Source organism: Xenopus laevis, chromosome 6L (assembly GCF_017654675.1).
Source record: "Xenopus laevis strain J_2021 chromosome 6L, Xenopus_laevis_v10.1, whole genome shotgun sequence".
In the NCBI taxonomy this organism is placed as follows: Eukaryota; Metazoa; Chordata; class Amphibia; order Anura; family Pipidae; genus Xenopus; species Xenopus laevis.
The window spans coordinates 10,825,538-10,851,910 of NC_054381.1; the positions used below are offsets into that span (position 1 = coordinate 10,825,538).

General features: G+C 41.1%; 2 protein-coding genes across 2 annotated transcripts in view; one reads left to right on the forward strand and one right to left on the reverse strand.

Moving 5' to 3' along the window:
- The window catches only part of vill.L (villin like L homeolog), a 48,160-nt gene that overhangs the window by 17,349 nt on the left and 4,438 nt on the right, over positions 1–26,373 (forward strand). Inside the window, 16 exon segments of the mRNA NM_001089019.1 lie at positions 145–216; positions 1,623–1,697; positions 4,206–4,402; positions 5,045–5,153; positions 7,611–7,721; positions 7,979–8,178; positions 9,216–9,294; positions 9,653–9,751; positions 10,932–11,085; positions 12,160–12,260; positions 12,712–12,849; positions 13,644–13,802; positions 22,302–22,481; positions 22,613–22,758; positions 24,404–24,548; positions 24,918–25,106. Coding sequence (NP_001082488.1) covers positions 157–216; positions 1,623–1,697; positions 4,206–4,402; positions 5,045–5,153; positions 7,611–7,721; positions 7,979–8,178; positions 9,216–9,294; positions 9,653–9,751; positions 10,932–11,085; positions 12,160–12,260; positions 12,712–12,849; positions 13,644–13,802; positions 22,302–22,481; positions 22,613–22,758; positions 24,404–24,548; positions 24,918–25,106 — 2,142 coding nt within the window. The 5' untranslated portion in view covers positions 145–156.
- On the reverse strand, positions 14,879–17,439 carry LOC108718710 (histone H3.v1-like). Its single transcript, XM_041565763.1, has 5 exons — positions 17,028–17,439; positions 16,516–16,896; positions 15,931–16,285; positions 15,520–15,606; positions 14,879–15,137 (listed from the first exon to the last, which is right to left on the reverse strand). Exons 1-5 carry the CDS (start codon positions 17,098–17,100, stop codon positions 14,936–14,938), a joined length of 1,098 nt encoding a protein of 365 aa, XP_041421697.1. The 5' UTR covers positions 17,101–17,439; the 3' UTR covers positions 14,879–14,935.

Here is a 26,373-nt window from a genome sequence, read left to right on the forward strand (position 1 = left end):
GACTGGGCTCATCTTGTATTATTCTTACTGTAATCTGAGAGGCAAATAGCAGGGTAGTAATATTGGCCAAAATTCGGTTTTTAAGGTATAAAATCGTCTTTGGAAATCACAAATACCTCATGCGTCTTAAATCTTCTCTTTCAGTTTTCCCGTAAAATGTCACAGAATCTGGATAACCTCTGTCGGAAACCCGGCCTGCAAATATGGTCCATCGAGGTAAGTGATAATTGGGCTCCATCCATGGCGGTTTTTGGGAATTTGCTATGAGCTCAACTCAGGATCTTGAGTTTGATCTTAGAGAATAATGAAATGAAAACTTAGTACAGTGGACACTAGACAGTCTAATTACTTCAGTAGACCCTACTGATCCAGACCAATGATATAGGGCAGAGTATGGCACACACAGGGAGCATAGGACAGGCAGAGTATGACACACACAGGGAACATAGGGCAGGCAGAGTATGGCACACACAGGGAGCATAGGGCAGGCAGAGTATGGCACACGCAGGGAGCATAGGGCAGGCAGAGTATGGCACACACAGGGAGCATAGGGCAGGCAGAGTATGGCACACACAGGGAGCATAGGGCAGGCAGAGTATGGCACACACAGGGAGCATAGGACAGGCAGAGTATGACACACACGGAGCATAGGGCAGGCAGAGTATGGCACACACATGGAGCATAGGAAAGGCAGAGTATGGCACACACAGGGATCATAGGACAGGCAGAGTTTGGCACACACAGGGAGCATAGGGCAGACAGAGTATTACACACACAGAGCATAGGGCAGGCAGAGTATGGCACACACAGGGAGCATAGGGCAGACAGAGTATTACACACACAGAGCATAGGGCAGGCAGAGTATGGCACACACAGGGAGCATAGGAAAGGCAGAGTATGGCATACACAGGGATCATAGGACAGGCAGAGTATGGCACACACAGGGAGCATAGGGCAGGCAGAGTATGGCACACACAGGGAGCATAGGGCAGACAGAGTATTACACACACAGGGAGCATAGGGCAGGCAGAGTATGACACACACAGGAAGCATAGGGCAGACAGAGTATTACACACACAGGGAGCATAAGGCAGGCAGAGTATGACACACACAGGAAGCATAGGGCAGACAGAGTATTACACACACAGGGAGCATAGGGCAGGCAGAGTATGGCACACACAAGGAGCACAGGGCAGGCAAAATAAAGCAGGAGACAGGAAAACCTATCAGGACCACTCTAGGATGTACAGTTCATACTGTGCTGCATACAGTGACACAATGCTGGCGCCTCTCCAGCAGTTTGTATGAGTTGTGAACAATTTGGGCACTTTCAGTCTGGGTCTAAGGTGTGAACAGTACAGGGTTTTATAGGTGTGAACAATGCAGGAATTTGAGCTGTAAACAATACAGGGTCAGTTAATCTCAGTACTGATACCTTTTAAAGCTTATGCAAGGTAAGCAGGCACAGCAGCCAGACTTTCATGTGGGGGGCAACACAAGGGGGGTAATCATTATTATGTTTAAGTTGTGCCACATGGGCAAATAAATATCATTTACCCATAGAATTATAATGTGTACACTGTAATTATCCACTCTAAATAAACCTCTCCTTCTTCTTTTAGAAAATGAAAATGGTTCCTCTTCCTGAGAAGGCCTATGGAAGCTTTTTTGAAGGAGACTGCTACATCCTCTTGTATGTAAGTATCTAAGTGAACAATGCCAGACCAATGGCCGTGCCACTTAAACCAATATTGAAAGCAAACTTAAGTGGACATGTTATATATGCACCTAGGCCTACAAAAGAAATATAGACCAAGGAATAGATCCAGAATGTCCATCCTGAGACCCTCCATGTGAAGGTTTTGGGGGAGATCTGATACTTGGGGGTTTCAAGCCCAACGTGTTCCAAGGCTTTCTGTATGTGTGGTGGTCATTTCGAAAATTCCACCTTCCAGGTATGCAGCTGTGTATGTGCTCATTGTGCTATTTTCCAAATTCTGCTTCATAAAAAGAAAACTATATTGGGAATTCAGGATTTAAAAGTCAGGTTCTTGGAGTGTGTGCCTATTTTATTATGGATTATGTTAAACAACTTGGCTGTTGAAAGATATCAAATAAAAGATAATACCATCAAACTAAAAGCCAGTGCCAAGCTTTTATCATATGATACGTGTAATAAACCCCTATAATGATCTGCACAAAAATACCTCCCAGGGTTATAATTAAAATGCTCTTAATAAAACTTATCTCTTGTGAATTAAATTCCTCCCTAATTATTCTGATGTCTCTATCTCTTCAATCTCACTGTGCGCTTACTTGCCCTTAAATCATTCCAGATTAATATATGAACATACAATGACTTTGCTGGTGCCTTGAGTCATCCTTTGTGACCCACACCTACTGAGATTTCAGTCTCATTACTCATAAGTCATCTGGCTGGCTAGTCTTCCCCCATCTAATTCCTATAGGGTAATTCAAGTAATTTCATATTGCATTAAAATTGTAATTGTCACTGGAAAATTTCCAGAAATACAAGTCATGTTTATTAATAAGATTAATTTTTTTATATTTTTTAAAGCAACCAATCCACTCAGGCTTGTCAGTTTATGCTTGGTCAGACTTTTTGGTTCTAGATGTTCTTTTCTACCCAACATTAGGGCAAAACTCATCTCGAACCATCATTAATAACAAGGCCAGCCAAAAAGCATTTCACCCTAACCAGCCTTCAGGCTCATAACAAGGTTACAGATATCTAGAAACAAAGGTACCCAGGGCAAAAATAAACACTCATCCCAAATGTCCCCCTAACTGGCCTTCAGGCTGCATCCTCCTTCGCTCATAACAAGGTTAGAGATATATAGAAACATTGGGGTAACAGTCACTCTGCTATAGTTCCATGGGTACCCAGGGTACAAATAAGCACTCACCCCAAATCTCCCCCTAACTGGCCTTCACGCTGGGCCCCCTTAGCTCATAACAAGGTTACAGATATATAGAAACATTGGGGTAACAGTCACCCTGCTATAGTTCGAGGGGTACCCAGGGTACAATTAAGCACTCACGCCAAATCTTCCCCTAACTGACTTTCAGGCTGGGCCCCTTAGCGCATAACAATGTTACAGATATATAGAGATATTGGGGTAACTGTTACCCTACTGACTTTAAGGTGTGGATCATTTATATACTGAAAGAGGAAACTCCTAGTGTAAATACAGAAATTAAACATGCAATGTATCAAAGAAGCCAGTTTTAAAGAAGCCTGCTCAAAGCCAATAAGAGTTTAGAATTATTAGAGAGCTAGAACCACCTGTATCAAATCAAAGCATTAGAATAAGCCCAGGGTTAAACCAGCCTGTATCCAATCAGATCATTAGAATGATCACAGTACGATACCAACCTGTATCCACTCAGAGCATTAGAAAGACCACAAAGCTAGACCAACCTGTATCCATTCAAAGCTTTGGAATAATCCCAGGGTTAGACCAACCTGTATCCAATCAGAACATTAAAATGATCCCAGGGCTAGACCAACCTGTATCCAATCAGAGCATCAGGGCTAAACTCACATACTGTGATAAAACAGGATTTTATGCAGTACCTCGTTTCCCCTTTTTACATCCTAACATTTTGGGGGGATCTAGAGTCTTGTTGCTCTTGTGAATTAAAACTCCTGGCAGCCCTCAAGTGCCTTTATACAGGGAAGTTTTAGTTGAACTGTAGGTCGGACCTGAGTGATTCAGATGATATTCCCAGTGATGAGACCCGGTGGATGTAAGCAATGAGCACAATGGAATGACACGGAGTTCAAGGCGAGGATGGAATGTGTCTGTTTGCTAAAGGTGACAAAGAATAATACCAAATGCAAATATAAACATTCCCAGTGGTTGGCACCTGTCCCAGACCAAAGATCAAAATGCACAGTCCGTGCCAGTTCCAGTCAAGGTTGGCTGTCTTCTGGGTGCTCAACCACTCTTTGGGTTCAGTTGCATGGAATGAATTTTGTTGAGTTGAGTTTATGAGAAACAAACAAACCTGTTTTATTCCATTACTATCTACAATGGCATCATGCCATGACCTCCAAGTGTACAAGAATACTACTATAAGGTTGTAATTATTATAACTAAGCACAATTCTCTTATGGTTATAAGGGAAGGTCCAAGAGTAGAATATAGTTCTAAAGACGATGTTCCCCTTATTTCCTACAGAACAAACAGACCCCCAATGGGTTGATCAGCGATATTCACTACTGGATAGGGAAGGACTCCTCCCAGGATGAGCAGGGGTCAGCCGCCTTCTATGCAACACAGCTCGACGGTGCCCTTGGGGGAAGCCCAATCCAGCACAGAGAAGTACAAGGACATGAATCTGCACCCTTTAAAAGTTACTTCAAGAATGGTGTCATGTAAGTGGCCTGTCCTGTTATTTAGTGTCACCATGGCTCTTCTGGTTAGGCCAAGATTTGGACCTACCCAGTCAACTGGACATAGACCGGTGGTGGGAATTCTAAGTTGGGGCTCTTGACAAATCACAGTTTGGCACTATCCTAAGCACAGACACCATTAGAAACCCAATTAGGCCCAATTAGATGTAGGATACTATGGGTGCCCATGACTTCAAATATGATGAGACTTTACACAGTTAAAAGTTTAACTGGTGGACATGGACAACAAACCTGCATACTGTAGGGGGGTCCCAGAAGTTCAGGTGGCCTGCTAAGTGTGCAAAATAGATCATTTTCATGATGTTTGGGGGTGAAGGCGACTATGAATGAGCATTCTGCTCTTGGAAGGGTTATGAAGCAGGGAAGGACATTGATGGGTCAACTCTTTATTAGACTCCATGAGGATATTGATCATTGGGGACAGATCTAGAAGTAAAGATCTTCACTCTCTGAGAGCTCCTGTACTTTAAGTAAAGCTTAAGAAACACCATCTGTAGCCAAATCCTCTGTAGGAGCACTTTACCACTTGTCTCTTTTACTGCTGACTGGCTCAATTCTTTACTTTGTGCCAAAAAGACTAACAATTCTTCATTCCCCCCCTAGCTACAAGAAGGGAGGAGTGTCCTCGGGGTTCAAGCATGTAGAGACAAATATGTACAACATACGTCGCCTGCTGCATGTGAAAGGGAAGAAGCACGTCACTGCCACTGAGGTGCGTGGGCACAAATGTCTGGATTTTTTTTCTAACCAAGAGCCCTTCTGTTTGCTCATCTCTAGTAGCACTGTCACTGCTAGATGTGAGCTCTACTAGCAATATGGCCACCTTTCCATAGTTTTAATATTTATTGTTATCATTATTATTGTTCCTACAATGCAAAGTACTTTCAGATCCATTACAGCTGCTGCTCATGCTGGATTCAATACTGTCATAACTTATAGGACTGCTGCCCATGCTGGACCCAAAACTGTCAGATCTTAAAGAACTGCTGCCCCTGCTAGACATAATATTTTCAATTACTGCTCACACTAGACCACTTTTCAAGGTGTGACTTGGCCTTCACCAAAGTAAGGGAATCACATGACCTTCCTCCTCACATTCCTAATTTGATGGTTTCCTAACCCTATTACTGTCCCGGTTGCAGCCAAAGACTGCTCAAGTTAGAGTCCTGCAGCGGTTCGGGTACCCGTGGGTTGTGGGTACCTGTGGGTAGGATTTAAAGGTGCGGGTCTCATCTATATTTCTTATCTTATGTTATATTATCTGTATTATCTATGTTTTACAACTTTGAAATTTCAAACTTGTTTTATGCCCCCGACAACTTCTGAAGATGTCACTTGGTGGCAAAAGCACTTCATGTTTAATGGTGGTCAGCTGGTTGTGGATAAGGCAGTTGTGGGTCAGGCTGGGTAGCAGGTCAAATCGGTAAAAACACGGATTGTGGGTCCGGGTTGCAGACTAAGGTTTATGGGTCTGGGTTCCAAAAATTGGTTCCACGCAGGACTGTAGCTCAAGTAGCTACCCTACTCCTATCTCTTGCTCCTACAGTAAGCTAACAGAACTAGTTCAACCACTAGTTAACTCTCATTCATGGGACCTGCCTCCCCAACTTATTCTTCTCTGTACTGAGACTCACCGGGTCTCCCCTACTTCTTTTATACTAATCCCACCTTAATTAACATGACTTACAGAGCCTCCTACCTCCCAAGGCATACCTAGCTACATAGGGACCACCTACTCTCACCCTATCTTACTGACTCCATTAGAAAGGTTCTCCTCTAATGGAACTTATTTTAGAGGAGAGGATCAACACTAATGATATGCTTCTTCTCCATTACACCCCTCTTCTCCATTACAACCCTGCTTATTCTCCATTACACCCCTGCTTCTTCTCCATTACACCCTGCTTCTTCTCCAAAACTTCCCTGCTTCTTCTCCATTACACTCTGCTTCTTCTCCATTACACCCTGCTTCTTCTCCAAAACTTCCCCGCTTCTTCTCCATTACACTCTACTTCTTCTCCAATATACCCCTGCTTCTTCTCCATTACACCCCTGCTTCTTCTCCATTACACCCCTGCTTCTTCTCCAATACACCCCTGCTTCTTCTCCAATACACTCTGCTATTTCTCCAATACACCCCTGCTATTTCTCCAATACACACCTACTTCTTCTCCATTACACCCCTGCTTCTTCTCCATTACCCCCTGCTTCTTCTCCATTATACCTCTGCTTCTTCTCCATCACACCCCTGCTTCTTCTCCCTTACACCCTGCTTCTTCTCCAATACACCCCTGCTTCTTCTCAAATACACCCCTGCTTCTTCTCCATTACACCCCTGCTATTTCCCCTATACACCCCTGCTTCTTCTCCATTACACCCTGCTTTTTCCCCAATACACCCCTGCTTCTTCTCCATTACACCCTGCTTCTTCTCCAATACACCCCTGCTTCTTCTCCATTACACCCCTGCTTCTTCTCCATTACCCCCTGCTTCTTCTCCATTATACCCCTGCTTCTTCTCCAGTACACCCCTACTTATTCTCCATTACACCCCTGCTTCTTCTCCATTACCCCCTGCTTCTTCTCCATTATACCCCTGCTTCTTCTCCATTATACTTCTGCTTCTTCTCCATTACACCCCTGCTTCTTCTCCCTTACACCCGGCTTCTTCTCCTTTACACCCGGCTTCTTCTTCAATACACCCCTGCTTCCTCTCAAATACACCCCTGCTTCTTCTCCATCACACCCTGCTTTTTCTCAAATACACCCTGCTTCTTCTCCATTACACCCTGCTTCTTCTTCATTACACCCTGCTTCTTCTCCAATACACCCCTGCTTCTTCTCCATTACCCCCTGCTTCTTCTCAATTACACCCCTGCTTCTTCTCAATTACACCCCTGCTTCTTCTCCATTATACTCCTGCTTCTTCTCCAGTACACCCCTGCTTCTTCTCCAATACAGCCCTGCTTCTCAAATACACCCCTGCTTCTTCTCCATTACACCCCTGCTTCTTCTCCAATACACCCCTGTTTCTTCTCAAATACACCCCTGCTTCTTCTCCATTACACCTTTGCTTCTTCTCCACTTGGGCTTCAAAAATAATAGTGTTAAATTCAGGCAACTGATTCCAAAGTTAAACTTCACTGGGTGCTGTTCTCTTTCCTTCACAGGTGTCGATGTCCTGGAACAATTTCAACAAAGGAGATGTTTTTCTACTGGACCTCGGCAAAGTGATCATCCAATGGAATGGACCAGAGAGCAACAAGTCAGAAAGGATACGGGTCAGTGAGTAAATAAATAAGGATACCATAGGAGAGTAATAATGTGGAATAATACTTGAACAAAGCCATGTCTGATACTAGTGTTTATCTACAACTACATCTCTATGAGTGTATGAGTGGGAGGGTTGAACACAAGATTACACTAATCCAATGTGTTTGTTGGCTTTAGAAATCCTAAAATTGGAGGGATTTTGTTTGATACGTTCATGGAGATTTGTGAAACAAGCAGAGTATTCAAAGCTGACTTCTCTCCCCAGGCCTGTTCCTTAGCTCAAAGCATAAGAGATGATGAACGAGGAGGGAGAGCCCAGATTGGCATCATAGACAACGAGCAGGATTCTCCCGATCTCATGCAAATCATGGTGGCCATGCTGGGGGCACGAACAGGAGAACTGAAAGAGGCTGTTCCAGATGAGAAAGCAGATGTACAACAAAATGCAAATGTCAGACTCTATCAGTAAGTTACACAATACCTGCAAGGAATGCCAGTGATTAGCTCTATGATTAAATGGTTTATACTCACTATTATAAATCCACTGAGGGGTTCTGTGACCATATAAAGGCACAAGGCTGCAGGCTGAGTTATACAGGGAACTCTGAGTATCACTCATGTATTATAAGGGATAATGTACTCCCTACTGTAAATGATAAGGATATTAGAAGTCACTGAGGGGTTCTGTGACCATATAAAGGCACAAGGCTACAGGCTGAGTTATACAGGGAACTCTGAGTATCACTCATGTATTATAAGGGATAATGTACCCCCTACTGAAATGATAAGGATATAAGAAGTCACTGAGGGGTTGTTCTGTGACCATATAAAGGCACAAGGCTGCAGGCTGAGTTATACAGGGAACTCTGAGTATCACTCATATATTATAAGGGATAATGTACCCCCTACTGTAAATTATAAGGATTTTAGAAGTCACTGAGGGGTTCTGTGACCATATCAAGGCACAAGGCACAAAGCTGAGTTATACAGGGATCTCTGAGTATCACTCATGTATTATAAGGCATAATGCTCCCCCTACTGTAAATTATAAGGATGTTAGAAAGGCTTTTAATGAACCCATTCTGTGCTAGTAAAATGATACTCTAGAGCAGGGATCCCCAACCTTATTTACCCGTGAGCCACATTCAAATGTAAAATAAGTTTGAGAGAAAAACAAGCACGCAAAAAACTCCTGAGAGTTCCAGTTACGGTTTGGTAGCTCTTATGTTGACTGGCAGACTCTGTTTGGCAGTACACCTGTTTTTTATGCAACCAAAATTTGCCTCCAAACCCAAAAAAAAACAAAAAGCACCTGCTTTGAGGCCACTGGGAGCAACATCCAAGGGGTTGGTGAGCAACACGTTCCTCACGAGCTACTGGTTGGGGATCACTGCTCTAGGAAAGCAAAATATACAATAAGTGTAATAAATGAAATGTAATTTGTGATGTGTTTCTGAGCTGATGATTCTGTTGATCTGACAGATAAATGCTTTATGTTCTAGTGTATTTGAAAAGGATGCAAATCTGGTGGTACAAGAACTTGCTACAAAGCCCCTCACCCAAGATCTTCTGCAGCATGATGTGAGTCAGTGATTGAACAAGTCCTTTTATGATAATAGATTTGGGAGCAGTTAGGATGTAACATATTGGGACAATGACAATCAATTGAATGTGATGGCCCTTGACAGTTTCCTGGATTTATAGAGGGGTCCCAGGCAATGATGGCAAGCTGAAGGTTAAAGAAACCGTCCAACTGCCAGCTGTTGTGCCACAGGCTAGACTAAATAATAATCTCAACTTCCCATTAGTGGTGACTCTGATGTGGAGACGGCTATGTGTTATCCTAGTAACTGTCAGCTTCTACATGTGTCTATAATAAAGCATCAGCCTCACCTGCTATTGATTCTGTGCCCTGAAGTTGTACTTTCATGTTCTGCAGGACTGTCACATTCTGGATCAAGGTGGAGTGAAGATCTACGTTTGGAGGGGTAAAAATTCCAGCCCGGATGAAAAGAATGCAGCTTTCAGCCGAGCAGTGGTACGTGGTCTCCATGCTCAACCCCAAAGAACATTTGATTTATACCTGATGCTCTGCAGCCTTGCTAATGGCTTGATATTAAATAAATAACACTCACATAGATATGACCAGGTAGTTTGACTAATCCACCAAACTGCCCCACTGTCTGAGAATGTATGTCAACTTATTGAGCAAACATTTCCACTGTTGGATCACAGTTGCTTTGTCTAAGTACTTTGTTAGTGGTGCATAGTGCATTGTGTCAGATCCAATCATTTGGCTGCTCGGCCTAGATCAGTGATCCCCAACCAGTGGCTCGTGGGTAACATGTTGCTCACCAACCCCTTGGATGTTGCTCTCAGTGGTCTCAAAGCAGGTGTTTATTTTTGAATTCCAGGCTTGGAGGCAAGTTGTATAAAAACCAGATGCACTGCCTAACAGAGCCTCATGTAGGCTGCCAGTCCACATAGGGGCCATCAATAGCCAATCATAGCCCTTATTTGTCAATCCAGGAACAGTTTTCATGCTTGTGTTGCTCCCCAACTCTTTTTACTCTCTCTTTATTTATCGGAATATGGCTCACGGGTAAACAGTTTGGGGACCCCTCTAGACATTAAGCCAACTCTAAAAAATGGGGCAACTGCACAGAGCCTCCTGTAGGCTCCAGTCCACATATGGGCTACCATATAGCCAATCACATCACTTAGTTTGCATCCCCGGGGAATTTTTTGCATGTTGCGTTGTTGCTCCCCAGCTCTTAATACATATGAATATGGCTCATTGGAAAAAAAGGTTGGGGACCCCAGACCTAGAAGAAAAATACAATTAAGCTGTCCCTGTGTTTCCGTCTGTTCAGCCTACATACCCATTGTTTAGATACACTGAAGGGTCAGTGGGTTTAGGGCCACTGTATTCATGAGGGGTAGATGGGTGTGGCATGTAGGGATACCCCCACACACTCACACTTAAGCCCTAACTTACATGTCATTCAGACAAGTTAAAGAGCACCATTTGACCCAGGCTACAATGAAACCCTGAACTTACTGCCTTCAATATAGCAGGTACAAGCTGCAGCCAGGCCCCCCAGAAACAAGTGCTATTGCACCCCTAACTGCCCTTGCACTTCTGTCCATGACCCCTCTAGTGTATATAACCATAGTGTTACAGAAACTCAGTACACTGCCTCTTTCCTTCCCTATAGGGTTTCATTCAAGCCAAGGGCTACCCCCCAACTACTAATGTGGAAGTAGTAAACGACAGTGCTGAGTCGGCCATGTTCAAGCAGCTGTTCCAGAACTGGAAGGACGTTGGAGAAACACAGGGCCTGGGAAAGACTTTTAATGTCGGGAAAATCGGTGAGATAAATTACACCAGTGTCACTGATTAAATGCTGGATAGAGATTTAGTCATATGTTAGCCTTTGATTTAGTCATATGTTAGGCTCATTAATAAAGGTCCATTTTTAAAGGGTCTTGGGCAGTTTGAAAATTGTCCTTCACTGGAAGTTAACAGGGTCTTGGGCAGTTTGAAAATTGACCTTCACTCTTGGTGGGTCCTGAAAGCTGTACATCAACAACAATGCCAAGGCTTTATGATGGGTAAAACTGATGTAGGGCATAGTTGTCTCCATCTATTACATCTCAGTCTTGCCCTATTATACAGGGTATTGGGCAGTAGGCCCTAGTTGAACCACATATAGGCATCTCCCTACCCTGCCTGCAATATTAAAAGCATATCCATACTAGCCCACACTGTGTAGCCAATATTCAAGTGCAAATCAAAGCTTTTGATATCACGTAAAGTAGAAGGATGTATAAAAGGTTGATAGCTAGAGGGATGGTTCACTTTCACAGTCTGTTCTGAGGAAGTCAATATGATGTCTCATTGGTGTCTGCTACTGGACAAATACACATAACATTACCGTATATACTCGAGTATAAGCCGTCCCGAGTATAAGCCGAGGCACTTAATTTTACCTCCAAAAACTGGGAAAGCTTATTGACTCGAGTATAAGCCTAGGGTGAGAAATGCAGCAGCTTCTGGTAAGTTTCAATCAAAAAATTGAGGGTTTCTGCTCCCATTGGAGGTGCTGACATCTCGTTTTTGGATGCCGGCGACCATTCTTGGACGCCGGCGAATATTCTTGGAGACTATTCTTAGACGCCGCGACCGTTTTTGAGCTTGACCCATGTATAAGCCGAGGTAGAGTTTTTCAGCATATTTTGGGGGCTGAAAAACTCGGCTTATACTCGAGTATATACGGTAATTTACAATTCAGCGGTGTTGAGTTGACCTCCTCATTTCTGCTACAATGCCGATCTGATGACGATGATGATGAAGCTGATGACTTCATGAATGAGCATTGAGTTGAGGCATCTACTTTCTTAGAAACCTTCAAACAATTCAGTTCATTTTAATTTTGATTTTAGCCAAAGTGGAACAAACAAAGTTTGATGTAAACGAGCTCTACGCTCGGCCAGAATTAGCTGCAGAGCAGAGGATGGTGGACGACGCTTCTGGGAAGGTTGAGGTGAGGAAATGCAATGAAATCTGTCAGAAAATGAAAGTGATTCATCCAAAATGTCATGAAAAGATAATGATATCTTATATAGAGGCTAATTTATTATCTGGAAAAGAAAAGATGGAGAACTTGACCAAATTTGTACAATTTGGTGGCTCATTAATAAAGGTCCATTTTATTTGTGACTTGTGTATACGGCACAATAACCTATTGCCCACACTGAAAATAGTGCCTACAGGCATTTTGGGATCTTGCTTCTTTTACAAGATTTTTGAAGACCTAATTCTTTGGTTCCCTGGCAGGACTTGGGGGATTGGTTCTCCTTTAAATGTCTTCTCCTGCCACAAGCCAAATAGTCATCCATATGTGGGTGAACACTGGTGCAGAAGAAAAGTACTTTTTACTCTACTCTATTTTGCATCACATACAATGATTGATATATCTACCACCTTCTGGGCAGGTCTGGAGAATTGAAAATCTGGAAATGGCAGAGGTAGAACCTAGGACCTACGGACAATTCTATGGGGGAGACTGCTATTTAATTCTCTATACTTATATGAAGTCTGGGAAGCCGAATTACCTTCTCTACATGTGGCTGGTAAGTAATTCATATGTTCACCTTTTTCATTTTATTGGTCGCCGGTGTTGGACTGGGAAATCCAGGGGCCCATCCAAAAACCTTTGACCAGGGGCCCAGTAATTAATCTTAGACCAGGGGCCCACTCTTTGTACTACTATTATTCCTCTTCTCACTCAACCTCTATTCCCCTAGTCTCTTTTCTTTACATACTATAATCTAATATTCCATCTATTTAGCCTCTTTTTTCTTATAGAAATAGGTAATGACCATAAAATAGGCCAAATGTCTAGCAGCATGAGGGCCCACTGACACCTGGGCCCACCGGGACTTTTCCTGGTATCCCGGTGGGCCAGTCCGACACTGTTGGTCGCTCATATAAAAGCTAACATCTGATGGGTTGATATGGGTTAGTAGACCTGGTTGACTTGCATTAACCCACCAAAGGTAACGTTTAATTTTACCATGGCAAAGAATGAGGTATGATAGACAAACATGGAGGAGAAGAAGGTGTTTGTGGGTCATTCTGTTCTGGGCCACCGAGCATCAAATAATTTGTTGAATAGCAAAAGCTGGAGGAGCTCTCTCTGGACAACCATGCTTATTTCATTCTTACCCCTTAGATTGGGATCCCAGCCTTTCTGCAGTGCATCTAAGTTACAATTTGATCTTGTCACATCTACTTTAAGGACATCTAAATCCAAGAATCTATAAAAGTATCTTTTATAATGTGAATGTATGTTCACTGTCATTCTTCTACTTCTCTGTGCTGCCCAATATCTGTTATTTACTGAAATTGTTTCACTGTACCTCAGGGCCGCCATGCTTCCCAAGATGAAATTACAGCATGTGCTTACCAGGCCGTACAGCTGGACAAAATGTACCATGACCAACCAGTCCAAATCCGGGTGACTATGGGAAAGGAACCGAGACATCTGCAGGCCATCTTCAAAGGAAAAATGATTATATATGAGGTAAGTTCTTAATTTACAGTAGAAGGTACATTATCCCTTATAATACATGAGTGATACTCAGAGTTCCCTGTATAACTCAGCCTGCAGCCTTGTGTCTTTATATGGTCACAGAACAACCCCTCAGTGACTTCTAATATCCTTATCATTTACAGTAGGGGGTCCATTATCCCTTATAATACACGAGTGATACTCAGAGTTCCCTGTATAACTCAGCCTGCAGCCTTGTGTCTTTATATGGTCACAGAACAACCCCTCAGTGACTTCTAATATCCTTATCATTTACAGTAGGGGGTCCATTATCCCTTATAATACATGAGTGATACTCAGCGTTCCCTGTATAACTCAGCCTGCAGCCTTGTGCCTTTATATGGTCACAGAACAACCCCTCAGTGACTTCTAATATCCTTATCATTTACAGTAGGGGGTACATTATCCCTTATAATACATGAGTGATACTCAGAGTTCCCTGTATAACTCAGCCTGCAGCCTTGTGCCTTTATATGGTCACAGAACAACCCCTCAGTGACTTCTAATATCCTTATCATTTACAGTAGGGGGTACATTATCCCTTATAATACATGAGTATAATTTACATTGCAGCCTTGTATTTTTATATGGTCACAGAACCCCTCAAAAAATGCATTAAAAGCGACATAAACGGCTCCCATCAACTGCAGCATAAACGTAATCGTTTTTAGTAATATTTTAGTTTAGTAATTCGTTTTACATTCAAACTCTACAAATTTTTCATGCATAATATAAATTGTACATACTCATAAATTGACAAGTTATTGCGCAAACAAATTTGAATTCAAACGTTGATAAATCACCCCATAAGTATATTAGCAAGAAGGAGAGGATTTTTTAAAAACCAGCTGCCAGTACAAAAACATTTGAATGTCATGAGCAAAGGTTCAAATTTTTATTTTGTTTTTGTAATTGAAATTTATACAAAAATGCATAAAATCTTCACACTATAATAAATTATAAAAAATTAAGAAAATGCAGCAGGAAGATTTTATTGTGTCACTCAGTTCTTATCAACTGTTGACTCGTAATAGTCCTATTTGTCATTCTCATCAGTTTTATTGTTTTCTTCATCTCCGTCTCCTTTAATAGATCACGGAGGTTTATCAGATATTTTCTGTTTCTTCTTCCTCTGTCTCTTCTTCTTCACACTCCTCTTCCTCAATCTCTTCTTCTTCACATTCCTCATCATTAGTTTCTTCTTCATCACACTCCTCATCATTAGTTTCTTCTTCTTCACACTCCTCTTCCTCAGTCTCCTTTTCACCATCAGATTGAGTTTCATTCTCAATTTGAACAGTGCATGTACTACATAAACAAAATAACAACATCGTTTTATTATCTATTCTAATTTTCTATTTATGAAAGATATAAAAGCATAATAAATGTGTCCAGCCCTGCCATTGGCTATATAATCATTTATAGGCTCTGTGTTTTATTCATGTCTTATGTGTCTTATCAGTGCAGTGTTAAACATTAGATGCCATGATTCCATATACATATTATTGAAAATAAGAATCTGTTGTCAACAATCTCTTATCACTTATGTTTATCATTGAACTTTACTGGCCATTTTGGATTAAACTAATGCACTAAATACCCTTTGTTTGTATCCAAGTTAAACGGAAGTCTACGCAAAGTCATGGATTTAGGAAATTAAGAGGAAATAAAACATTTCTGGCTTACATACCTGGGGGGCTGTGCTGCTAGTGTGCTCACTTCTGGGGTTTCTACATCTCTAGATGAACGTTTCTTCCTCAGTGTCACATACATATAACTGTAAAAAGACAAAAAAAAAAGTGTACAGCTCATGGAGGCCTTCTTATAGGTGATGCCAAAAAATAAAAACGTATCAAAGTAATTAAAATATAATATACTGTGCACTAGAACAACTAGTGTGTTTGCTTCAATAACACTATTATAGTTTATATAATTCACACTTTTATTTTTTTGGTGTTACTGTTCCTTTAATGGGGTGTTATTATTAGTATAATATTTTTGTATCTATGTCTTTTAAAGAACCTATAAATCTTTGGAAAAGTGAATCATTGATTCATCTAAATTCTAAAAATATATACAGGTAATTGTGTGGCTGACTTACATTCCAACTCCTGATATGATTGAGGTTATCACAAGAATCGGTCCAATCACCATCACCGATATAACTAACGCCCTCTCGACAGCATCACTGTTTGCAACTGCCGGCTCTGTACTAGTCATTATACTGGTTGTAGTAGTAGTAGTCGGCGCTTTTATAGTAGCTCTAGTAGGTGTTGGAGTAGTTCTAGAAGTTGGAGTATTTGGAGTTTGTGAAGCCGTTTTTGTAGTAGTTGTAGTAATTGGAGTATCTGTAGTAATTGGAGTATCTGTAGTAATTGGAGTATTTGTAGTCGTTTCTGCTTCTCCCTTCAATTTATCTTTCAGTTTTTTGGTTATGTCGGACCAAAATGCCCGAGCTGTAAAAAAAGACAAAGATGGGTGAGTGAGGAGTGGAAATGGCATGAAATGACAGATATAACCAGCAAGTAGTATGTGCCAGTCATTTTAATGCCCGTGCAAGAGAAGGTCCCACACATTCAACACTAAAATTGCACATTTAAATGAGATCACTTTAAGCCCCACATTAAAAACAGCAGCAATTTCCCCATTTCTTTATTTAAAAAAATGTGACGTTTGAAAGACTCACAAGAAGGTTTCTTGTCATCCAAAATGTCGATTTTGATCTTGGAAGCGGGCTTATACACAACCTTATTCACCGACATCCACAATTCATAAGTTCCACCGTCCGACGTATCAGTGTCATCGATGATCAATGTACAGTTCCCACTCGGCACCAGAGAAACAAAAAGCTGGTACTTCCTACTGTTGTCATGGAAGGTTTGTACTCTGCCGTTGGAAAGGTGGATTAAAGGGGTGTACTCCCCCCCACCTACGGGAATTTTACCCCATTCTAACTGAAGAACAGCTGGATCGATGGCATGGTCTGGGTAGAACATACATGGGATCAGATTCCGACTGTCCGCCTTAAGTGTCATTTTGTGTCGGAATAATGTGATCCGTTTCACAGCTGAAAGAAATAAAACGAAAAACTCTTAAAGTACAGTCCATATGGTCACAGGGTAATTAGATATAGAGAGGTAAGAAAAGAGGGGAATTCATTTATACTGACAGAGCAAAATAATAGAATTGTATAATTACCTGATGCAGGCTGGCAAGAAGGTAGTAGTGCAATAACCATCAGCATCATGAATACAAAAGGCTTGGGACACATCACTGATACACAGGAAGGTCTCACAAAACTCTTATGGTTCTTCTGCTGCACAAAGATAAAAAAAAATTATTAATGATTGAACCTTTCTAATATTATTATATTTTTCATATATGTTAATCACTGGCTGCAATGTAACAATGTCAATTATTTTATCATAACCCACCCCATTTACTAATCCCACAAGGCGATATAATCGACATAATACCTTATAGGAGAGTTGCGCAAACAGCTTCTCTAACAACACAATATTGTAACCTTGTAACATCATTAACAAACGTATTTATTTAAATGGTTATCATATTTTTATTGAACTTGTGTTCATGCTTGTTCCATTTAAAAGCAATTGCGGCCGATCCTATTAGTGACAATAGTGAGCGATGTCTTCTTGTGCATTGAGAAAGTTCTAATATTATAAAACCATTGGGACAACTGAAGTCTCAGGACCTGTATCATTAACAGTTTTTACCGGCCTTCTACTTAGACTGTTACTGCTGTGATATAAGTCAATTTCTTTTTGGTAAAACCCTACAGGATATCATATATGGTATAATAGTAGGGTCATGTCCTTCTCCTGTTCTGACTATACTGCATTATAAGGGTTCTCTGCTTATGGGCTTATTTATGAAAAATCTAATTTGTGAAGTTTTAGAGGATTTTTCTATTTCTAATAAACTCACCAACTAAATGTTTGCTTATTTATGAATAAATCTGTAGATAAAAACTCAATGGAATACAGTCACGGAACAAAAACATGACATTTTGCGAGTTTACAAGCTCAAAAACTAGAATTTGTGAGTTAACCAGCTCAGAAAATCTAGTTAAAAAATGGCTTCAATTGTGCCTAGAACAACTCCTATTGACTTCTACATGAACTCATAAGCTTTTAGATGCCAAAGTTTTACATTATAGTTTTTCAATTTTTTTGTAAATACCAAACATTTGAGTTTTTGAAAATATAATTTGAATTTTGGGGCAAAGAAATTTGAATCGTGGCAAAAATTTGAATTTGAATGTTGATAAATCACCCCCTTAATCTATAGAATCCCGTATCCCCTGCCCCGTAGATAATTGCATTTTTTCTATACTCACAGTTCTTTTGTCTATGTTGTTTTTCATATTTTCAGCGATATCAAGAATATTATTAAAGAATATAAGTCTTTTTAAAATAGATAGATAGAATAAGATAATCAGATGTAACATGGTAAGCTTCTAAAAGCAAACTGAGCTGTGAATGTGAAACTCACTCTACATATAAACTCTGTTGATGATGTCATAATGCCATTGTCAGTTACTGTAGCAACCGCTTTGTGACATAATTTTGAGTATGAAGGTCACACCTGGTGTGTGGATGATGTCATAATGGCTATATTGGTTACTATAGAAACAAGCTAGGAAGCTAAATGAGAACCGGTAGAGCTAAAGAAGAAAATAAAAACAGGATTAGTTTCAGTTACACTTCACTTTTTAAATTATTATCCTTAAGTTTTACAGCGCTGATGTTACACAATAATTTACAGAGATTACACATGATTGCAATCAGTCCCTGCTTCAGTGGAATTTACAATATAAGGTCCCTCCATGCAAACCCCCACTATTTGCTAAATTAGGGGCATGTTTTAAAGGGGTAAGAGCTTGACCAGTAATTAATATGCCCCTTATAAATTCTATAAAAACACTACACAACTCAATTGAATGTTGTGAAATCTTCCTCTGATAATTTACAGTAAACTCTATTCTCACTCTTTATTAAGTATGAGCCAAGTCTAGTATCAGTCATGATCCCTTATAATAAATGAGTGATACTCAGAGTTCCCTGTATAACTCAGCCTGCAGCCTTGTGCCTTTATATGGTCACAGAACAACCCCTCAGTGACTTCTAATATCCTTATCATTTACAGTAGGGGGTACATTATCCCTTATAATACATGAGTGATACTCAGAGTTCCCTGTATAACTCAGCCTGTAGCCTTGTGTCTTTATATGGTCACAGAACCCCTCAGTGACTTCTAATATCCTTATCATTTACAGTAGGGGGTACATTATCCCTTATAACACATGAGTGATACTCAGAGTTCCCTGTATAACTCAGCTTGCAGCCTTGTGCCTTTATATGGTCACAGAACAACCCCTCAGTGAATTCTAATATCCTTATCATTTACAGTAGGGGGTACATTATCCCTTATAATACATGAGTGATACTCAGAGTTCCCTGTATAACTCAGCCTGCAGCCTTGTGCCTTTATATGGTCACAGACCCCCTCAGTGACTTCTAATATCCTTATCATTTACAGTAGGGGGTACATTATCCCTTATAATACATGAGTGATACTCAGAGTTCCCTGTATAACTCAGCCTGCAGCCTTGTGCCTTTATATGGTCACAGAACAACCCCTCAGTGACTTCTAATATCCTTATCATTTACAGTAGGGGGTACATTATCCCTTATAACACATGAGTGATACTCCGAGTTCCCTGTATAACTCAGCCTGCAGCCTTGTGCCTTTATATGGTCACAGAACCCCTCAGTGACTTCTAATATCCTTATCATTTACAGTAGGGGGTACATTATCCCTTATAATACATGAGTGATACTCAGAGTTCCCTGTATAAATCAGCCTGCAGCCTTGTGCCTTTATATGGTCACAGAACAACCCCTCAGTGACTTCTAATATCCTTATCATTTACAGTAGGGGGTATATTATCCTTTATAATACATGAGTGATACTCAGAGTTCCCTGTATAACTCAGCCTGCAGCCTTGTGCCTTTATATGGTCACAGAACAACCCCTCAGTGACTTCTAATATCTTTATCATTTACAGTAGGGGGTACATTATCCCTTATAATACATGAGTGATACTCAGAGTTCCCTGTATAACTCAGCCTGCAGCCTTGTGCCTTTATATGGTCACAGAACAACCCCTCAGTGACTTCTAATATCCTTATCATTTACAGTAGGGGTACATTATCCCTTATAACACATGAGTGATACTCAGAGTTCCCTGTATAACTCAGCCTGCAGCCTTGTGCCTTTATATGGTCACAGAACAACCCCTCAGTGACTTCTAATATCCTTATCATTTACAGTAGGGGGTACATTATCCCTTATAATACATGAGTGATACTCAGATTTCCCTGTATAACTCAGCCTGCAGCCTTGTGCCTTTATATGGTCACAGAACAACCCCTCAGTGACTTCTAATATCCTTATCATTTACAGTAGGGGGTACATTATCCCTTATAATACATGAGTGATACTCAGAGTTCTCTGTATAACTCAGCCTGTAGCCTTGTGTCTTTATATGGTCACAGAACCCCTCCGTGACTTCTAATATCCTTATCATTTACAGTAGGGGGTACATTATCCCTTATAACACATGAGTGATACTCAGAGTTCCCTGTATAACTCAGCCTGTAGCCTTGTGCCTTTATATGGTCACAGAACAACCCCTCAGTGACTTCTAATATCCTTATCATTTACAGTAGGGGGTACATTATCCCTTATAACACATGAGTGATACTCAGAGTTCCCTGTATAACTCAGCCTGCAGCCTTGTGCCTTTATATGGTCACAGAACAACCCCTCAGTGACTTCTAATATCCTTATCATTTACAGTAGGGGGTACATTATCCCTTATAATACATGAGTGATACTCAGATTTCCCTGTATAACTCAGCCTGCAGCCTTGTGCCTTTATATGGTCACAGAACAACCCCTCAGTGACTTCTAATATCCTTATCATTTACAGTAGGGGGTACATTATCCCTTATAATACATGAGTGATACTCAGATTTCCCTGTATAACTCAGCCTGCAGCCTTGTGCCTTTATATGGTCACAGAACAACCCCTCAGTGACTTCTAATATCCTTATCATTTACAGTAGGGGGTACATTATCCCTTATAATACATGAGTGATACTCAGAGTTCCCTGTATAACTCAGCCTGCAGCCTTGTGCCTTTATATGGTCACAGAACAACCCCTCAGTGACTTCTAATATCCTTATCATTTACAGTAGGGGGTACATTATCCCTTATAATACATGAGTGATACTCAGAGTTCTCTGTATAACTCAGCCTGTAGCCTTGTGTCTTTATATGGTCACAGAACCCCTCCGTGACTTCTAATATCCTTATCATTTACAGTAGGGGGTACATTATCCCTTATAACACATGAGTGATACTCAGAGTTCCCTGTATAACTCAGCCTGTAGCCTTGTGTCTTTATATGGTCACAGAACCCCTGCGTGACTTCTAATATCCTTATCATTTACAGTAGGGGGTACATTATCCCTTATAACACATGAGTGATACTCAGAGTTCCCTGTATAACTCAGCCTGCAGCCTTGTGCCTTTATATGGTCACAGAACAACCCCTCAGTGACTTCTAATATCCTTATCATTTACAGTAGGGGGTACATTATCCCTTATAATACATGAGTGATACTCAGAGTTCCCTGTATAACTCAGCCTGTAGCCTTGTGCCTTTATATGGTCACAGAACAACCCCTCAGTGACTTCTAATATCCTTATGATTTACAGTAGGGGGTACATTATCCCTTATAATACATGAGTGATACTCAGAGTTCCCTGTATAACTCAGCCTGCAGCCTTGTGCCTTTATATGGTCACAGAACAACCCCTCAGTGACTTCTAATATCCTTATCATTTACAGTAGGGGGTACATTATCCCTTATAATACATGAGTGATACTCAGAGTTCTCTGTATAACTCAGTCTGTTGCAATGACTCAGTCATTGACTTCTAATATCCTTATCATTTACAGTAGGGGGTACATTATCCCTTATAACACATGAGTGATACTCAGAGTTCCCTGTATAACTCAGCCTGCAGCCTTGTGCCTTTATATGGTCACAGAACAACCCCTCAGTGACTTCTAATATCCTTATGATTTACAGTAGGGGGTACATTATCCCTTATAATACATGAGTGATACTCAGAGTTCCCTGTATAACTCAGCCTGCAGCCTTGTGCCTTTATATGGTCACAGAACAACCCCTCAGTGACTTCTAATATCCTTATCATTTACAGTAGGGGGTACATTATCCCTTATAATACATGAGTGATACTCAGAGTTCTCTGTATAACTCAGTCTGCAGCAATGACTCAGTCATTGACTTCTAATATCCTTATCATTTACAGTAGGGGGTACATTATCTCTTTTTCTAACATTCTTTGACTAGGGTGGAACAAGTCGATCGGGGGTACAGGAAACAGAAGCGCCAATCAAACTGTTCCAAGTCAAAGGAACCAATGAATACAACACCAAAGGCACAGAGGTTGCAGCGAGAGCATCTTCCCTTAACTCCAATGATGTGTTTGTGCTAAAGACGGAGTCAATGTGTTATCTCTGGTGCGGCAAGGTATTGTCAATTGGAGAAATATTACAGAATATCCTGTTGGAGCCCCTCACATGGGTCTTCAATATCTGTCATGGAACTCAGTACACAATTGTGGCTTAATAATTGATTTAATCTTTTTTTCTCTTACAAAGGGCTGCAGCGGGGATGAGCGGGAAATGGCAAAGACTGTTGCAAACATTATCTCCAAGCAGGACAAACAGACCATCCTTGAGGGCCAAGAACCCGCTGAATTCTGGGTGGCCCTTGGAGGAAAAGCCCCTTATACAAATGATAAAAGGTAACATTGGTACAAAAGGTTATGGTTGAAAACAGTCAGGGGCCCTTAGGACAACAGCATCATGCTTTAATATCAAAAAGAACATTGAAACCTCCACTAAACATCTCACTCCAGTTTGCCTTCAAACTGCTCCACCCTGTGTATTGTTTTGTACCCCACAAGGGGTCCTGTAGAGCCACATAGAGCTATCCTCTTGCTTGCTGGGAGTTTCTCAATTGTAGCACCCATAATCCTTAGCAGTGGAGTCATTGGTTGGTTCTTTGCACCTTTAATGTAAATGGTAAATAGTCGAGACCCAATACGGCAAGAACCACAATAAGGGGCACATTTACCTAGGGTCGAATATCGAGGGTTAATTAACCCTCGATATTCGACTGTCAAATTAAAATCCTTCGACTTTGAATATCGAAGTCGAAGGATTTAGTGCAATTCGTTTGATCGAACAATCGAAGGAATAATCGTTAGATCGAAGGATTTTAATCCATCGATCAAAGTATCCTTCGATCAGAAAAACCGGTAGGTTTTAGGTGGCAAACTAGGGGGTCGAAGAAATTTTTAAAGAGATAGTACTTCAATTGTCGAATGGTCAAATATTCGAACGATTTTTAGTTCGAATCGTTCGATTCGAAGCTCGTAGTCGAAGGTCGAAGTAGCCAATTCGATGGTCGACGTAGCCAAAAAAAACATTCAAAAATCAAATTTTCCTCTATTTTCCTCTATTCCTTCACTCGAGCTTGGTGAATGGGCCCCTAAGAGTCCATGCAACAAACATGCTAAATATTGCACAAAGATTCCCGTTTAGCACCATGAGCACCGGCCACAGTAATCATGAGACTCATAAGGATCATCGCCTTTTAGTACAACACATTGCTAAGGAATATATGAGCCAGAAGGGAATGAGTATTGCGGCCACAGCCAAGACCTTGCCATATTACCATATTGTGGCTTGAGAAGGTGCAGAACTCCACAGGCCCCCAGAGCAGGACCAAGTCCAACGTTAAGAAGAAGCAGAAAGAGATCAGTCAACTGGAATGTATAACACAATCCCCAAACCAAATAATCTCTGTTGCTGGAGAACCAGAGAACTACTGCTTGGACTTGATATATCTTAAGGAAAGTTGTGGTGTGTAGCTAAAGTAAAGTGAAAAAGCATAATCTTAAGGAATGATAACAGTAATACTAATGTGGTCTCCTCAAAAAAAAAACCCAGTCCAAAGACAGGCAAGTTTGAAAATAACAATATAGATGAGAGGAGACCCTATAATAGTAATGCAGTAGCAAAAATGGTTACAAAAGTAAAAAAAAAAAAAAAGACATGTCCAGCCTAACGCATTTTGTGCCAAAATGAGTAAGTGCCTATTTGTCACGAAACGCGTTAGGCTGGACATGTTTTTTTTTTTTTACTTTTGCATTTCGTGCCAAATGGGCACTTACTCATAAGCTTATGGGTAAGTGCGGATTTGGCACAAAACTCGTTAGGCTGTACTTTTACGTTTGTAACCATTTTTTTTTACTGCATTACTATTATTGGGTCTCCTCTCACCTATATTGTAATTTTTGAACTTGATGTATCTTCCCACAGAGGGTGACCAAGCGAGTCAATCCTAAAAATGCTTCATTGGGTTGTTGCCTTGACTGATTGCAGATTCCAGGAGCAGCTTGTGCAGTACTCACCTCGGCTCTTTGAATGCTCCAACCAGATCGGGCGATTTGTAATGACGGAAGTGGTGGATTTCTGCCAGAGTGACCTTGATGAGGATGATGTGATGTTACTGGACACGTGGGAAGAGGTTAGTGAACAAGATCAGATGCATTTTGGAATGCGGCACATGAACTGGTATTACACCTACTGGTAATAGTCTTACTCCCACCACCCTGTGCCACGCCAGGACAGACAAAAGCTGTTACCCTTGGGCTTTACTCTCATTTTTAAAATAATAAAGCCCTTAACAGAAGTGTCTATATCCAAACTTTAGAGCCTGAGGGACAGATTTATTAAATTGAACCAGATTTCCTTCTAGCAACTTCATCAATCAACCCCTAAAATGGGATAACCATTCAGCTGATTCAGACTGCCAGACTACTCTATCTTTCCCCGGCCAATGTTGGTGCAGCTCTTCAAAAAACATTTTTAAAAACAATTTTTTCCCTCTCTTCAGATTTTCCTTTGGGTGGGTAAAGCGGCCAATGACTACGAAAAGACGGAAACGATTAAAGCGTCACAGGAGTATCTGAGAGCACATCCTGCAGGACGGGACTTGGCTACACCCATAATACTGGTCAAACAAGGACACGAACCTCCCACCTTCACAGGATGGTTCAACGCTTGGGATTCACATAAGTGGAGTGTAAGTACATTAACATACACACAAAGCTGAGTGTGCCCAACCTGGGGCCCTCATTGGGAGTGTTGGAGTTGTTAACCGGCTGAACTATTATACTGCTGATTGGTCCAACTATGCCCTTGCTGGTAGGATGTCTACTTATAAACAAAGACAAAAATGAACTGTCGAGTCATGTGATGTTTCTGACTGAGCAGTTACATTGCTGGGAGGTCATGTTAACAACAGTTAAGATGCTCAGTGTGTGCAATCGATTAAAGGAGAAGGAAAGGCTAATATTAAGTAAGCTTTATCAGAAAGGTCTATATAAATACACCAGTAAACCCTCAAAGTAATGCTGCTCTGAGTCCTCTGTCAAAAGAAACAGCACATTTCTTTCCTTCTATTGTGTACTCATGGGCTTCTGTATCAGACTTACTGTTTTCAACTTAACCTCCAGGGCTAGGGCTTGAGCATGCTCAGTTTGCTCATCTTCCCCTCCCTTCTCTGCTGTAATCTGAGCCCAGAGCTATAAGTGAGCAGGGAGAGACTCAGGCAGGAAGATGTTACACCAAGCTAATATGGCAGCTGCTATCCTAAACAAACAGAGAGCGTTTAACTCAGGTATGGTAAAACATTCTGCAGCTAATCTATTGGCAATACAATGCCTCCGTAGCTTTCCTTCTCCTTTAAGAACAGGCAAAATATAAAATTCAAATGTCCACAGCATTGAAGCAGGTTCTAAATGGGCAGCCCCTAGCTCCTAGTGCCCACCCACACATAAGCATGCAAGCTCCACCTTCACAAGCGCATACATGCATGCGGCAGGGTGGCATGCCGCCCCTAAAACTATGGCACCCTAGGCCCGGGCCTTTGTGGCCTCACCGCAAATCTGGGCCTGGCTACAAGATCACAGCACATGGCAAGGAAATTCAGTGATATCCAACTTGTAGCCCTCCAGCTGTCACCTATCTACAACTCAATGCTTGGGATCCTCCGATGATCCAGCAAGAGCTTTTACTGGGCAATTTGTTATTCTAAGTGTGGTACCATGGTAGGAAACTGTTTCATTGTGCCATAAAACAATCCCTGTCTGGACTGGTATGGGCAGAATTGGTCTTTTAAAGTAAAGTGTAAAATAGAATAAGGCTAGAAATGCTGTATTTTGTATACTAAATATAAATATGAACTTACTGCACCACAAGCCTAATCAAACAAATAATTTATGCTTTCAAAGTTGGCTACAGGGGGTCACCATCTTGTAACATTGTTATACATCTTTGCAAGACTAAGA

What these genes read in the sequence shown, in the direction of transcription:
- LOC108718710 (XM_041565763.1), bottom strand. Translation starts at nt 17,100, where the DNA reads ATGTGTCCCAAGCCTTTTGTATTCATGATGCTGATGGTTATTGCACTA. An exon ending in TTCTTGCCAGCCTGCATCAG is followed by an intron (nt 16,897 to 17,027) that starts GTAATTATACAA and finishes TATTTCTTTCAG; the next exon opens with CTGTGAAACGGATCACATTA. An exon ending in GGATGACAAGAAACCTTCTT is followed by an intron (nt 16,286 to 16,515) that starts GTGAGTCTTTCA and finishes CTTTTTTTACAG; the next exon opens with CTCGGGCATTTTGGTCCGAC.